General features: G+C 44.5%; 1 protein-coding gene across 3 annotated transcripts in view; it reads right to left on the reverse strand.

The window, feature by feature from the left end:
• Positions 1 to 17,406, reverse strand: part of PTPRD (protein tyrosine phosphatase receptor type D) — a 1,886,025-nt gene that overhangs the window by 166,720 nt on the left and 1,701,899 nt on the right. For all 3 annotated transcript variants that reach the window (XM_067553085.1, XM_067553086.1, XM_067553087.1), the window contains 2 exons: positions 16,000 to 16,269; positions 14,535 to 15,116 (listed from right to left, as the gene is read on the reverse strand). In XM_067553085.1, the coding sequence (XP_067409186.1) occupies positions 14,535 to 15,116; positions 16,000 to 16,269 (852 nt within the window). The remainder of the gene's footprint in view (positions 1 to 14,534; positions 15,117 to 15,999; positions 16,270 to 17,406) is intronic.

Genomic DNA, 17,406 nt, shown 5'->3' on the forward strand with positions numbered 1-17,406 from the left:
AATCCCTTTCTATTTTTAATTAGGATTTTCCCAGAGTTCTTTATGCCTCCTGGAATTCCCTGCCCTGTGAAGTCTCTGGCTCTCCCTGCAATGCTCCCAGTTCTTGCAGAGTGGTTCATCCTGGTCTGGGAAGCTAATAAAAGCAGGATACACTGCTCCCCCTCAGCATCTCTCCCGTCCCTTTAGAGCTTAGTAACACTCCTGGCCCAGAGACCCAGCCTGAAGATTCTTTTTATGAGGTGTGCAGAGTGAAGAATGCAACCTTGAGTCTGCTCTGGCATGTGGACGAGAGGTTGGTTTGAGAAAATTGTAAAAAGCCAGTGACGTGTTCCAGGGGAAAGTTACGTTGTAACTGTTGTTCTTCGAGATGTGTTGCTCATGTCCATTCCCAATTCAGGTGTGTGTGTGTGCCACCTGCACCGGTGCTGGGAAACGTTTTCCCCTAGTTGTACCCATACAAGCCGACTCTAGTGCCCCCTGCAGCGGCGCGCACATGCGCCTCCACATAGGTGCCACCAGCTCCCTCTCCCTCTCAGTTCCTTCTTGCTGGAACCCCGATTGAGGGAAAGGAGGGCGGGTGTGGAATGGACATGAGCAACACATCTTGAAGAACAACAGTTACAAGGTAAGTAACTGTTCTTTCTTCTTCGAGTGCTTGTTCATGTCCATTCCCAGTTTAGGTGACTCACCAGCAGTGTCTCCGGTGGCGGGCAGGAGTTCATGGATGTGACACTTGAAGCACTGCTCTACCGAATCCAACATCGTCTCGAGCTTCCTGCGTCAAGGCATAGTGGGATGCGAAGGCATGTATCGATGACCAAGTAGCTGCCCTGCAGATGTTCTGGATGGGGACATGCGATTGGAAGGCCGCAAATGATGCCTGCGCTCTTGTTGAATGTCAAGGACACTGGGGGCGTGACTCCGGCCTGCTCATAACAGGCTCAGATACAGGATGGGATCCCCTTCGAGATACGCGGCAAAGAAACTGGCAGCCCCTTCATCCGGTCTGTGACGGCTACGAAGAGTTGCGTTGAATGACGAAAAGGTTTGGTTCTGTCAATGTAAAAGGCCAGGGCCTGTCTCACATCAGGAGCATGCAGTCGCTCTTCACTGGAGCTGTGTGATTTGGGATAAAAGACAGGTAAGAAAATATCCTAGTTAAGGTGAAAATGAGAGACTGTCTTAGGCAAAAAAGCCAAGTGCGGGTGTAATTGGACCTTGTCCTTATAAAACACCATGTAGGGTGGTTCTGATGTTAATGCCCTGATCTCTGAAACTCACATGGCAGATGTAATAGCCACCAGGAAGGCGACCTTCCAGGATAGATATATAAGGATGCATGAAGCCATAGGTTTGAAGGGGGACCCAGTGAGCCTGGAGAGAATCAAATTCAAGTCCCACTGAGGAGAAGGCTCCCTTATTGGTGAGAAAAGCCTTTCTAATCCCTTAAGGAATCTGGCCGTCATGCGAAAAGACTGTTCTACCTTCCACGAAAGGGTGGAAAGCAGATGTGTCCACTACATGGACCTTGATGGATGAGAAGGCCAATCCCTCTTGTTTCAAATGGATCAGATACTACAAAATTGTTGGGGTTGATGCCTCCATAGAGGAAACGCCACGCTCGGTCACCCAGCAGGTGAAGTACTTCCACTTAGCTTTATAGGCCGATCTGGTAGATGGCTTCCTGCTTTCCAAGAGCATGAGCAGAATTTGGGTTGAGCAGGCTTGCTCCTCCTGACTTAGCCATGGAGCATCTATGCCATCAGATGTAGGGAGGACAGTTCCGGGTGGAGCAGGTGACCCTGATCTTGGGACAGGAGGTCCAGTTGCAGCAACAGGGTCCATTGCCTGGGTCCCACCAGCTCTAGTAACAGCCCAAACCAATGTTGTCGGGGCCATGCTGGTGCTACAAGGATGACTCATGCCTTGTCTCTCTTCACCTTCCGGAGGACCTTGTGCATCAGAGGAATTGGAGGGAAGGTGTACAAGAGGGTCCCTGACCAGGAAAGGAGAAAGGCATTGGTGATAGAGCCTGCGCTGAGTCCCTGATGTCAACAGAAATGATGGCATTTCCTGTTGATCCTGGTGACAGATAGATCCAGTTGGGGATGCGAGCCACTACCAGTGGATGGAGGGACCACTTGTCATGAGAGCAGAAGGACCTGGTGAGACGGTCCACCAAAGAGTTGTTGATCCCTGGGAGATGAACTGCTATTGGGTGAATGCTGTGAGTGATGCAAATGTCTCAGAAATGCATAGCCTATTTGCACAAGGCTGGGGACCGGGCCTCACCTTGTCTGTTAATATAGTACATGGAGGCTGTATTGTCCATGAATTGATAAGATGTAGTAGGAAAACTAGACAAATTGTCCTGAGCACCTTAATATTGATGTGCAACCACAGTTCCCCTGAGGTCCACGTGCCTTGGGTTTTTAGGGAACACATGTGAGCTCCCCATCCCAGGTCCGACGCACCAGAAATCAGTGTTACTGATGGCTGGCGTGCTTCATAGGGCATTCCTGAGAGGACCTGATCCGGACTCGTCCACCACACCTGGGAGGTAAGTATTTCCGGAGGAACTGTAAGTATCCTGTCTAGATGGTGCCTGACTAGGGAATACACTGACACCAACCACATCTGGAGGGGTCTGAGGTGCAGTCTGGCCCAGGGAACCAGGTAGGTGCAGGCCGCCATGTGGCCTAGGAGACTGAGGCATACCCTCGCAGTTGTGAGGGGGTGAGTTGAAATGTGGGTTATAATATCTGTCACTGTGAAGATCCCTTCCTCGGGAAGAAATGCTCTGACCCTGGGCAAGTCCAGCATCACTCCGATAAACTCTATCCTCTGCACAGGGACTAGTGTTGATTTTTGTTTATTTATTAGAAGGCCTAGCACCTGGCTAACATTTCGGTAATCATGATGCCGACCTGCCCCGATGAGCCAGTCATCCAGGTAAGGGAACGCATACACTCCTTTCTTCCGGAGATATACCGCCAATACCAACATACATTGGTAATGACGGTCTCCTACCATAAACCTTAGGAACTCCTGTGATCAGGGAAGATTACAATGTGAAAGTAAGCATCCTTTAAATCAATAGTGGCGTACCAGTCGCTCGGATCCAGTGAGGGAATGATGGTGGCTAGAGACACCATTCAAAACTTCAGCTTTCTGAGGTATTTTTTGAGGTGCCTCAAGTCCAGGATAGGCCTCAGTCCTCCCTTTGTCTTTGGAATCAAGAAAAAGTTGGAATAAAAACCTCGACCCCCGTAGATTTCGGGGAACCTCTTCCACTGCACCCACCTGCAAGAGTGCTCGCACCTCCTGCATGAGGAGTTGCTTGGGAGAGAGGTCCCTGAAGAAGGATTAGGTGGATGGATGGGGAGGTGGGAGTGAGGCAAATTGGAGGGTATAACCAATGGACACCATGCTGGGCACCCATCGGTCTGAAGTTACAGTGGCCCAGGCCAGGAGGAAGTAGGCTAGGCGAGAAGAAAATAGATGGGAGGCTGGATCCATGCGCAGAACTGAGAGGTTGCTCTCGAGCACAACTTCAGAAGCCCTACTTCCCGCCCTGGTTATGGCAGCTAGAGCCCAGTTGAGGGCTGTCAGATGATGAGCGGTCCTGGCGCCTTTTGTATTCTTCTTCTTATAGGAGTCCCTGCGGGAATGATCCCCAAACCGCTGCTGATGCTGGGGTTTGAAGTGTCTCCTAGAGGAAGACAGGTTATAGAGACTGAGGGACCTCAGTGTAGCTCTTGAGTCCTTCATGCCATGCAGCCTGGAGTCCATCTGCTCAGCAAAGAGGGTTGTGCCATTGAAGAAGATGTCCTGAATTGACTGCTGGACCTTTGACGGAAGACCCGAGGATTGTAGCCAGGACACCCATCTCATAGATATCACAGAGGCCATCGTCTGCTGCATTGGAAGCCGCTTGCAGGGATGCCCTCATGACCAATCTCTTCTCTTCCAAGATGGCCTCAAAATCCTATTTAGAGGACGGGGACAATGAGTCTGCAATTTCCAGTGACTGACAGATATTAAAATGATATCTTCCAAGCAGTGTCTGTTGGTTTGCCACTCGTAGCTGTAGGCTAGCCATGGAATAAATTTTTTGACCAAACAAGTTGAGTCTTTTTGTGTCTTTATGCTTGGGAGTCAAGCTAACTTTCCCCTGTCTGTCCCTTTCATTGGTGGCTGCAACCACTAGGGAGCCCGGTGCAGGATAGGTGTAAAGGTATTCAAACCCTTTCTCCAGTACATATTATTTCCTCTCTGCCCTCTTTGACATGGGGGGCAAGGAGGCCAGGGTTTGCCATAGTTTCTTTAACAACCCCCTTATGGACTGGGAGGGCCACTCTACTGGGAGCTACTGAGGCCAGTATCCCAAAGTGTTCATCAGTTGATTCATCCAGCTCTTCTGTTTTGAGGCCTAAGTTGGAGGCAACTCTTTTCAACAGGTCTTGGTGCGCCTTGAAGTCGGTCCAACAGAACCGCCGATGAGGGTCCTGCGACCGCCTCGTCCAGTGATGATGAGGAGGAGGCCAGTAGCTAAGGTGGGAGAGGGGCCTTTGCTTAGGGTGGGGAGGTTCTCCCTGGGCTCAAGGCGCATGAACCTTCACAGTCAGAATCCATGTCCAGGTGCAGTGCCGAACTCTGGGGTATGGATGACTGCGGTACTGAAGTTCCTCTCACAGAACCGGCCTGCGGAATTCCAGAGGGAAACCAGCACAAGTAAGGCCACAGTCTACTTGCAGCCATACCCCCATCGGTGGCACCAAAGGGAAACCGGGAATCAGGACTGGGGCTTCGCTAGTTTGAGTGACTTCGCTGTCAGAGAATGAGGTGTTGCTGTCCAATGGCCAGATTGGTGCCATCTCCGAATATCTCACGGTGCCATGTGAAACATTTTGTTGATGCACCAGCACCGGTGAGTGACATGGAGAGCCCGAATGATTGATGTGATGGGACCAGCTCTTGTCCTTAGGTTTCTTATACTGACTAGGCAAGCAGGACCGCAGTACTGGGGAAACACATCGTGAGTCGACGACCTGCTTCGCTCTATGGCTCCATAACAGTGCTCCGCCTGGTTCCGATTCTTGACTCCAGAGACTGTCTGCACATTGGTGAATGGTGCCTCTGTGACGGGGGCTCTCAATCAGATCTGTCCCTCAATAGATTGCCCATTGGCACTGGTACCGAATCTCAGTGTGGCACCCTGCGATTCCTCAGTATTGGCGGCACAGGCAGAGCCAGGAGTTCCTTCATCACCTGGAAGGCCTCTGTAGTCAATGGCACCACTAGGCAGTGAGGGCCTCTTCCGCTCCCCGGAGTTGGTGGAGGGCCTGGTGCCGGGGTCGATGCTCACAACAGCGAGGGACCTTTCTGAGGTGAGGAAGATTGGCAGCCCAACGCAGGTCTCACCTGGTCCCCCTTAGTCTTCTCCACAGGAGAGCATCCCTATTCTGTGCAAGTCTTCTTTGGCCAGTTCTTTGGTACCAGGGAAGGTGATCCGTGCCAAGAGGAGGAAGAGGGCATCGGAGGGGCACTGCACGCCGAGGCCATCGTGCTCAGTGCTGAGCCCTATCTTCTGGGCTCTGACACCGGTCTAAGTGCCAACTCCATCAGGATGGCCTTAAGACGGATATCTCAGTCTTTCTTAGTCTGTGGGTGAAAACCTTTGCAGATTTTGCACCTCTCAGGGACATGCACTTTCCCCAGACTCTTTAGACAACTTTGATGTGGGTCACTTCTCGGCATAGGCTTCTTACATGAAGCACAGGGTTTAAACCCCGGGGAACAGGGCATGCCCCGACCCTAGGATTCTAACAACAAACAAACTAGGACTAACTAACCAAATGATTAATGATATACACTAGAACAATGAATAAGCCACTAGGTTTAGCAAAAGAAAAACTTGAAAAGTCAAGAGATGTTTCAGCACTGTCACTGGTGGCAAGGAAGAACTGGGAGGAAGGGGGAGCCAGCAGTGCCTATATGTGGGCACATGTGTGCGCCACTGCAGGGGCCTCTAAAGCCGGCTTTACTGGTACCACTAGGGAAAAAGTTTTCTGGCACTGGTGCAAATGACACACACACACACACACACACACCCCTAAACTGGGAATGGATATGAGCAAGCAGTCGAAGAAGAAACATAAGTAACAAATTCTGTACTGGATTAGCTGGGAATGGGCACCAGGCACCAGATATATAGTTTTCAGACATAAATTAGGAAGAGAACATCACCATTCTTATGAATTTGTCCATTTTCATGAGTCAAATCATCTAGAGCAGTGGTTCTTAACCTTTCCAAACTACTGTACCCCTGAAGCCTGAGTCCCACCCCCACGGGGCTGAGGCATGTAACTTAGTTTCATGGCGCCCCTGTGGCTCCAGGCAATTGCCTTTCTTGCCACCCCCAATACCAGCTCTGCACTTGCGACCCCTCTAAACCCCCAGGTTAAGAAACACCGATCTAGAGAAAATACAGGGCTTGATCCTACAGTCACTGAAGTCAGAGGCAAAACTCCCATTGATGTTAACAATGTAGGAACAGGGTCTTTCTGCACAACCTACTGGCATCCAGTTTTCCTTGTTCAAAAGGGTCTGCTCTAATATTTTCTATGTTGGCTTTTGATAGCTTTTTTTTTTTTTTTTTTTTTTTTTTTTTAAATGTTGGTTTTTCATGGTTAAAATTCTATCCATTTGTTACCATGGCATAAAAATTGTTGAAGCATGATAATTATTTTTGCTTTCTTTTTTAAATAAACCTCTGCATGTTTAATGTACAAAAAGATTCAAGTGTTAAAAACAAGGCAATTGTAAATTAGAGGGATATAAAAGCCTGTTAGATACCAGTCCATACTCTTCAAAAGGGAATTATTTTAAAACTCCTTCAAAATCTTAAATTGTTCAAAGTGTTTAACTGTAACTTTTCACAGATATACATCTGCTCTTTAACAGCAGGTCTATTAAATTTGATTATGTCAAATATTTTCTTTAACTAATGACAGACTAAAACCCCAACTTTAAAAAATTGAATGAAACATTAACTATGGAGTTGCTGCTGACAACTTCATAATATAAGATCAAGAGGCTTTTCCAAGATTTACATGAAAGAACAGAACAACTGTAAACCATAAGAAATCCAGGTTTCATCTGCTGGAATTTACTGTAGTTAAAGAAATGCAAGAAAAACAATACCTGAGAACACAGAATTTAAACTGCTCTTCTAAACTAGTTGCTGCTTATTATGCAATAAAGTCTACACATTCAGCTGGTCACATTTAGAAAAAAAGTTATCCTCAGACAAAAAGGACTGCCATTCCATCCTGCCAATCAAAATCCCTCTTTCTGGAGAAGTCACTCCTTTAAATATATATTTGAGACACTGCTTTGAATGGTAAGTGACTTTCTACGGTCTGGTCTACACTGGAGAAAGAGGTCGACGTAAAGTCACTTACGTCGATCTCCGAACACCTGCGTCTCCACTGGCACTACTGTTAAGTCGACTTAAGTCACGGCAAAAGTCGACTTAAGAAGACCGCCTCTGCAAGTGGCGTAGCACCTAATTCGAATTTATTAATTCAATTTAGTGTCGGTGTAGACACAACTTCACTTAAATCAACTTTATTGGCCTCCGGGAGGTATCCCACAATGCCCTCCTTGGGCATTTGCGCTGTGCTGCTCTGTGGTCACACTACCAGAAAATGTCCCCTCCCCTCAAGCCCTGGGAAGATTTGAATTTTCATTTCCTGTGCTGCCAGCGTGGAGAGAGCTTTGTCGCTGTTCTCCGCATGGCTACTGCAAAGCCCAAACGCACTCCAGCACGGAGTCGACCAGAGGTTTTTGATCTCATCAGTCTGTGAGGCGAGGAGTCCGTTCTGGCTCAGCTCAGAGCCAACAAAAGGAATCTGGACATTTATGGGAAGATATTCCAGGGCATGCTGGAGAAGGGACACAAGAGGGACGCGCAGCAGTGCCACGTGAAGATCACGGAACTGCATCAGTCATATCAGAAAGCCAGGGAAGCTAACAGCCATTCTGGCTCCTTGCCCAAAACATGCCGGTTCTATGATGAGGTGCATGCAATTCTCGGTGGCGATCCCACCATGGTGCCGCCCCGCAGCATCGCTACCTTCCCTAGGTCACAGTCCATGGACAATGATGAGGAATCCGTGGATGAGGAGGAGGAAGCTGAGGATATCAGGGTGCAGGAGAGCAGGGTGTCCATTCTCCCAGAAATTCAGGACTTATTCCTGACCCCAGAGCAGTCCAGCAGCACACAGGACAGCACTAATGATCCTAGGGAAGGCACATCTGGTGAATTTTTTTTCTTCTTAGCAGTTCTGTCCTTTTATATTTGCGGGGCGGTAAGAGGGGGGGGGGAAGCAGGAAGGGGATTTCAGGTGTTTTGGTGACTGTACTGGGGGGTTACCCAGAGAACAGTTTATTTCTGTGCTGAGATATGCTCCGATAATCATCAGTTGATATCTCATGGAAACTTTCATGTAGGAAATCTGTTATCCTTTGCAAAAGTTTTCTGGGGAGGACTGCCTTGTTCCTCCCTCCACGGTAGCATACTTTGCTACGCCACACTGCAATCAAGGGAGCCTGTATCATGGTGGAACACTACTGGTACCCTGCTGCATGCAGCAATTCTTCCCTTTCATTGTGCGTGACCCTCAGGGGACTGATATCGCTCATGGTCAACTACGGAAGAGGGCACATGTTTAAAATACCAGAGTTTTCAGCAGATGCCCTGTGCTTTTGTATTCCCCATTGTAGTGTCCTACCAAGTCACTTTGATTTGGTTTAAGCAGAGACTATATCCTCCCCCCCACAGTGTGCGCAGATCCCCTATGTAAGGGCACAGCGAGCAGACCCCCCTCTAGGATGTTAGGAATGGAATGAGGGTCTGTGTTTGCCTTGTGCACTGCATGGGGAGTATTGTCTACATTGTAGCAGTTGTATCATTTTCTTCGCTCTGCTAACCATGGCTACCTTGTGAATTTTTTTCATTCTGTAGACACCTTGGCCTTGGCCCTACCCTCAAGAAATGCTGCGGAAAGACTATAGCAGATTAGAAAGAGGAAAAAAAACCCAAGAGATGACATGTTTGGCAAGCTCATGAACAACTCAGCAGTCGCAGAGACCTTGCTCAGAGCGTGGCAGATGACCTTGTTCCAGAATATGGACATGGACAGGGAAAGTCGCAGAGAAATGCAGAAGCATGATCACAGTACCACGCAGGAGATGCTGCGAATCATGTGGGACCAGGCAGACGTGCTCCGGCAGCTTGTGGAGCTTCAGGAGGAGCGGAGGCAGGACAGAGTCCCGCTGCAGCCCCTCCATGATGCTCCTCAACCGAGGGCTTTGCTGCCCCCGCCCCCACCTTCAAGTGGTCTCAGAGGAGATTGGCCAGGCTGAAGTACATGCTCACCTCCACCAAAGCAGCAGCAGACATGCTGACAACTGGCTAGCAAGCTACCACTCTACCCCTTGAGACAGTGAATGAACACTCCCCCCCTCCCTCATGACTTGAATATTCATAAATAAAAGTTTGCATCATTTCAACACATTTCTTTATTAAATCATATCTTGTTCTGGAGGGATTTGGAGGGTACAGATATCGATTTGGGGGAGGATGTTTAGCAAAGGCAAACAACATACTGGAACAGAAATCAGTCCTGCATCTCATTGCAGAACCTGGTTTTCAAAGCTTCCCTAATGCAAAGCGCTCTGCGGTTAGCTCTCAGCATACTGCTGGCATCTGGCTGCTCATAATTGGCGGCCAGTCTTTCTGCCTACACAGCCCAAGCCTGGGGAAACCTCTCACCCTTCGCTTCACACACATTATGAAGAACACAGCATGCAGATATCACAGAAGGGAGGTTCTTTTCACTCATGTCCAGCCTAGTGAGGAGACTCCTCCATCTACCCTTTTAACACCCAAAGGCACATTCTACAACCATTCTGAAACTGCTTAACCGCTTATTAAAACACTCCTTGTCTCTGTCAAGGTGCCCGGTGTATGGCTTCATTAGCTAAGAAGCCAGGGGTAAGCAGGATCCCCCAGGATCACTGTGGGCATTTCCACACCCTCGATGTGAAGTTTTTGGTCAGGGAAGAAAGTGCCCGCCTGCATACTAGAGAACAGACCCAAATTATGATATACGTGCGCGTCATGAACTTTCCCAGACCACCCCACATAGATGTCAGTGAAACGATCCCTGTGATTCACAAGGCCCTGCAGGACCATGGAAAAGTACCCCTTGTGGTTTATGTACTTGGCTGCTAGGTGGGCAGGCGCTAAGATAGGGATGTGCGTCCCATCAGTTGCCCCCCCGCAGTTTGGGAACCCCATCATGGCAAACCCATCCACTATGTCCTGCACATTCCCCAAAGTCACTATCCTTCGTAGCAGAAGTGTATTGATGCATACTTGCATTACAGTGGTGCCTACTGTAGATTTACCGACTCCGAATTGATTCCCAACCGAGCGGTAACAGTCGGGGGTTGCCAGCTTCCACAGAGAGATGGCGACTCTCTTCTCCACCATCAGAACTTGTCTCAAGTGAGTATTCATGCGCTTCAGGGACAGGGCCAGCTCCTAGCACAGTTCGAGGAAAGTTGCCTTTCGCATATGAAGGTTTTGCAGCCACTGGTCATCATCCCATAGCTGCATAACGATGCGGTCCCACCAATCTGTGCTTGTTTCCCTGCATGAGAACCTGTGCTCCATGGACTGCAGATGACACGTTACAGCCTGCAGAATCAGGAATTGTTCTGCTCGATGGCTTGTAGCAGTGCAGCCTCGGTGGCATCGCTGTTGCCTGTGCTTCGGCTTCTTGCTCTACTGAGAAAATACTCGATGACAAGTCGCGATGTATTTGTGATGCTCACAATAATAGTGTAGAGTTGAGCTAGCTCCATGTCTCCACAGCAATGGCGAGTGCACGGAGTAAAAAAACGGCACAAAAAACGTTTTCCTGTTTGTTTGGGGTAAAAAGGGAGGGGGAAGCAGCGTTGCAACATGGGACGATGACATTTGTTCCAACAGCCACCGTGGCTGCTTGCACTGTGGGATAGCAACCCACAATGCACTGCTTTGAAAGTCAAAATAAGTGTGTTGAGTGTGGACATACGAGACCTGCGCAAACAGCGTGGTGTGTACATGCTGCTACAACTTCTAAAAATCGATGGGTGAAAGTCGACTTCACTTGGCAGTGTAGACATACCCTAAGACATGCTATGCCCTCAGTTAGAGAGCTCCAATACCCCCACTTGTGAAGCTGAAGCATGCCCACAATAAGAGCAACTTGGGAGAGCTCTACTAACTGCCATGGTTATAATCTTTTTTATTATAAATAAATAAATACATCTTTTTGATTGAAAAATGATCTTTTTGATGAAGAAAGACAAAAAGAAAGAACACCCACATTTTATGGCCAAAATCTTAAATGAATTGTCTTGTTTTGGTTTAATTTGATATTGAACGATGTCTGTCTGCCACAATAGCTCTTGGGAATTGTAGTTTGCATGCTTCAAGCCATGCCATTCTCTCCAGTAGGCTGGGATCCCTATTTGGACTCTTTCACAAGGCCTATGACCTCCCCTCCCGAAACCACTGTGATGCACCATGGGAGTCCCATAGCCATGGTGCACCATGGGAAATGTAATTTGGCCTCACAGTTTAGCCCATAGAGAAGACTGTGGGCATGAGGTACCTAAACTACTATTCCTATGATGCACTGTAGCAGCTCAGGGGGACAAAGTTTAATGGAGAGCCGAGCTGAAATGTAACATTTAGATTATCATTCCAAATCTAAAACTTTTAGTTTTTCAGAGTGTTTGGGTTTTTAAGAAAAAGGTAAAGTTTTCAATGGATAGCAGACACTTTTTGCAAAAAAAGATTGTTTACTAGAAAACCAAAATTTTCACTGAAAAAGTTTCAATGAAATGTTTTGAGCAGATCTACTCAGATGGCCAAGAAAGTGAGACGTTCAAAGAAAGATGCATGTTTTTCTAGCACCATTTTGTCACATTCAAATATTTGTCAATATTTATTATGCTAGGGCTGAAAATAAAGTTCTTTACAAATGTGCTTCTTTTTCAAAATCCTAAAAATATTTTCCCTGCCTCCCAGTGATCACAATGCACATAATATAGGAAAAGGCTTTGAAAGAAACCAAGCTACAATAACGTTGAATAGCACAGCTGCCAGTCAGACTCTAGAACACAAATCTGGTCGCAGGGAAGTCAATTGGAGTTTTGTCACTGACTTCCATGGGAGCATGATTTGGTCCATCAAGTGATGGCTTACACAGATGAAGTAGTTACTCATTTATTTTTAAGTTCTATGAGGAGAAAAACAAATGAACAGAAACAAAAAAACAAATCTAAACCCAATGAACTTCCAGGTGCTACTTCTGATATATTTGTCTCTCTCTCTGTGTCATGTGTGTGTACACACACATGACAGAGAGAATGAGGGATTCAAGTCACAAAATCCAGATCCTAATTTGAATATTTTAATTTTTAGGGGAGGGAGGATATGTATCTGAAGTTTTCATTAATGTAATTAGAAAGATGGACTGTTCACAAAATTTGGATCCAGATCTAGATTCAGATTTCAACTGTTCCCAAAGTTTGGAAGTGGTCTAAACTGAAGTGCTGCATTAGGTCCAACTTCCCTAGCCCTATTTTGTTGATTATAAATGTTCACACGCTTCTATGAACTTTTTGTCAGGCTGGTGCTTTAAAAAGTCTCGCCTCTCTCAAAACTGTTGTTTGTATGAGACAGTATAAAAATAAAAATGTCAGATCAAGTCAGTTCCCAAAGTGAAAACACTGTCATAGAGAATCACTCCAATAGTATCATCATTATCATCATTTCTTCATGCAAGAAGAAACAGCACAGGTGAGCATATTAAGTGATCCAACAATGATGCCAGAAATGTTTGAATACATGGAAAACTCCAAAGGTGACTATGCTCAGTAACATAACTTGGGTCAGTCTAACTGGACCACAGCAGAAAGTAGTTTAGGGCCTGATCTGCTACTCTGTTGAAGTTAATGGCAAACTCTTACTGATTTCAAACAGAGCAGGATCAAACCCTTAATGAACAAAATGAATGAAGAACTTTTTGTGTGTCCATCTAAAACAATCTATCACACTAAGAGCTAAAAAAGGGGAGAGCAATATGGCAACTTAAAGACTGGCCTCTGAAAAATGTCACAAATATGTCAAAAGCCAGTCACTATCTAAATATATATACAAACATCAATCACACAGCCATTGGGTATATTTGAAAAGCTAATGAATAAAAACTAATTCTAAATAATTTTAAATATAAAAACTGTACATACGTTTTCCTCATTGTTACACAGTACGTGCAGAAATTCCAAGACAACAGGTCAAATTCTATGCTCCATTTACACACATGCAACTTCACTGAAGTCAATGAATTTGCATGTTGGTAAACGTGTTTGAACCAATGTCTTAAGTTATATTTTTGAGACACATTTTTAAAAAGTGGAGGCACCTTAAACTTCTACTACAAGAAACTTTGCTAGTGCTAAAAAGTTCAACTGACTTACAAATAGCATTATATATTTCTAGGTGATCTAGAAACACTTCAGACACCTTGTTTTAGAACAGTAAACAATAGGGAGTTTTTATTACATACAGCTACAATAAAATACTTTCTGCAGTTTAGCACCATCAGAATGTCTGGTTTTTTATTTCATAAACATTCTTTGCAATATATTTCACTGGGCTTGCTAGTGTTTTCATAATAAAATTAACTCAGTCCTGAAGGCCCTGTACACAAACAAAACATACCTTCAAACATAAAACAAAGAAATAGGGACCTTGTTTTAGCTAGAGCTGTGGTACTCTCTGTTGATAAGTGGCGAAGGAAGGTTTATAAATAAAAAAATGCATGGATGTATTTGTGTGTGCATATACATCATTTTTATATGATTTTAAACATTTTCAACATACACAGATATATGTATATACATGTGTGTATGTGTAGTATATAAGCACTTTACATTTCCAAATCAATGTTAACAAAAATGATCTAACATATGACACCTCATATACAATCTAAATTAAAATCAACTCCATAGAAAACTGAAAGACAAGACCAGTAAAAATGTCAGCTGATAACTGCTGGACAAACATAGTACGGTACTTAGAATCAGAGGTCCTGTTGTAGCCACAACATTTGGCTTTCTCCACAATGACAGTATCACTGAGAATACTATTGCTTCAGTAGAGCTGTTCGAGATTTATAAATTTTTTAAAAAGTGAATGGTAGTTTTGATGCTAAAAGCATAATTTCCTCCATTTTAATGACTTCAAGGGCTGTGGAATTACAAAAAGGAGGTTTGTGAATAATGCCTTTTAATGGGCAACATTTTTTAAAACAAAAAGAAAAAAGAAAACTTTGGACATCTCTTGGAAGTATTTTTTTCCCCACCCTCATTCACTCAAATACTCTCTGCCCAACTTAACTACTTACCGCCTGTCTGAGTGATGACTTGAATGTCACTAGAGAGGGGTCCATCCCCAACTGAGGTAAAAGCAAGAACCTTCACAGAGTAAGTTTTCTGTGGTACTAAATTTCCAATAGTAGTGATATGGCTGTCAGCCACATTGTGTTTCATCCAGCTGTTGACATGTTGGGTGGGGTCCATGGTATAATAAACTCTATATCCTTGAATCTGGCCATTTGGTTCTTCGGGTTCTTCCCACTGTACCAAAATTGTGGTTGAGCTCAACATACGAGCCTGTACACTGCGAGGTGCACTAGACGGTGCTTGTTCTGAAGTCCTTGTTGACACTGGCTCACTAGGTGGGCCCCGTCCAATATTATTTACAGCAACTACCCTGAATTCATATTCTGAGTATGGACTTAGCCCTGCAACACTGTAGCGTGTTGTAGCCACCCCATCAATTTCTTTATATGGTTCCTCAGAGTTTTTAGGTTTATGTTGGATTATGTAGTAAGAGACTGGTTCAGGGTTCCCAGAATCCCAAGTCAATGTTATGCTTGTTGCTGTGCTTTCGGTCACCACAGGAGTTCCTGGAGGTTTGGGTAAGGCTAAAAATAATAACATAAAATTAAGTTAATGAGCAGCACATAGCAATAATTCTTGCATATCATGCAATATCTTGCATATCATGAATTCTTGCAATAATTCTTGCAAAGAAAATCATGATATGAAATGGGTTGAAATGTAGTTGATTTGGGGAGGAGCTAAACCCCCTATTTAGAATTCAATTCTTTCAAAGGAAATTTAGTTATTTATTCCAAAAACTTAACAGAGAACACACAAATACCTCTAGTTCCACATTAAAAAGGTCTTCTGATACAAAGCAACATTTAGTTTTGCATTGTAAACATTTGCTTCCATCAGTCTCTCTTGTTTCTAGATAAAATTTTATTCTTTCTTAAATAAACCTGCTTGTTTTATTATAAGTGCTCAGAATAGCAGTGTTTTAAAGTAAAACTGATAAAAACATGGAACTCTTGAGTGCAGATGATCTGGAATTTCTGTGAGTAGCCAGAGTCAGGGGCTGGATATCACAGATGAATGAATCAAAGGGACTTAGGGATTGGGATGCATCTATTGTTAACCTGCAAGGTAAAGTTAAGGCTGGTATAGCCCAGAGGAGAGTGTTTAAGTGGTTGAAAGGCTGGTGGTGTCAGGGAACTGATACCCAGATACTATAAGAAAGACTCCCTCTCACTGGACACAGGGGATAACAAAGTGACTCACAGTCCTGGGTCTCTTGAATACAGTCACACCCTGCCTAAACACACTGGGAGCCAGAATTTAACTAAACACACTAGGAGCCAGAAGTTAATACAGCTTGTCTTCTTTAAGGAAGTGACCAATATTTAACAACTGTGTCAGAAAAACAAAGAACAAGTCATGTCTATATAAATATGTATACACAGACAGATTATATATGTAAAGTACCTTTGACAGTTATCTGTGCTATTGCTTCTATAACACCAAGGGTGGACATAGCAACACAAGTATAGTTTGCAGACTGCCTAACATCATTAAGCTCAAGGACATTCCTCCCTATTGGCATATCATCTTCAGGAGTCAGATCTTCAGCCCCAAGCATCCATTTCACATATGGCATTGGTGACCCCACGGCGACACAGGTGATGTTAACACTCCCGCCTGGCATGATCTCATGATTGGTAGGTGGGATAGAGAATCTTGGTGGGACCCGTCGAACTGGAACAAAACACAAAAAAGGTAATAACATATACAAAAAGGGAAAATGAGACTTGCATATAGATTACATGCACTGTACAGACATTATTTAACATTTTAACCATGTTATTCCAATTTGCCAAAAAATAAAATATAAAGACTACACAAGTATATTGTCGGCATACAAAGTAAATTATTCTATATTTACTTGTTGATATCATTAGACACATTCATACAAAAGTTGATTCAGACCTACCAGGGGCCCACAATTGACTAACTATATACTAACAATACACAACACCATGCAAAAGATACACACACATATATATATGCATGTAGTTTTTATATATATATATATATATATACATATATATATATATATATATATATGCACAGAAGAAAACTGGAGGGTTAACAGCATGCTTGAGTTGAGTACCAAAACCAACTTCAATGCTGCGTACTTCCAGTTGATGTGAATAAATGTGCTGGACCACATTGTCACATCACAGCCCTGGAACACATCACCTACAGTACACTGAGAGTGCAATTTGATTTACTTTCAGACTCAAAGTGGATGCAGCCTCAAGACCTCACACTAACACTGAAACAAACATAGAAAAATATATATAGTCACAGGAGAAGAAACAAGGCAAAGCCAGTATGAATACTGGATTTGGTCATGCAGGCAAGCAAATGACAGAATCTATAGAGAATCATGCGCAAGAAAATGTTGGAGTCAAAATTACAGAAAAAAACAAAATCACTAAAACTAAAAAGGAAAACTTATTGGGAGAAGGAATAAAACTAAAAACTGGGGGTTGAATGGGTCGACAGAAACAGGAATTTAAAGGAGGATAAGGTTGGGGGATAAATATATTAGATTAAGCTCAGAATGTTATGAAGCATCTATAAGAAGGGGCCACTGGGGAAAGAGCAAAGAATTTAACATTCAGGGTTCCACTGTGTTTGCATGTAAGGAAAGCAAAGTAAGCTACTAGAATTAGTCATATTAGAGGTTTTCTATATTCAAAATGAGGGGCAGCTGATTGAAAACACATAGCAGGACATCACATTAGCAGAGTAGTTAATAGTTAAGCAAATACAACACCAAGAAAATTACAGGCAATAATAAATCAGTGTTCCTGCTTCAACTATTCT

This window comes from Emydura macquarii, unplaced genomic scaffold (assembly GCF_026122565.2).
Source record: "Emydura macquarii macquarii isolate MOO-44397 ecotype Brisbane River unplaced genomic scaffold, CSIRO-AGI_Emac_v2 contig_1451, whole genome shotgun sequence".
Taxonomy (NCBI): Eukaryota; Metazoa; Chordata; order Testudines; family Chelidae; genus Emydura; species Emydura macquarii.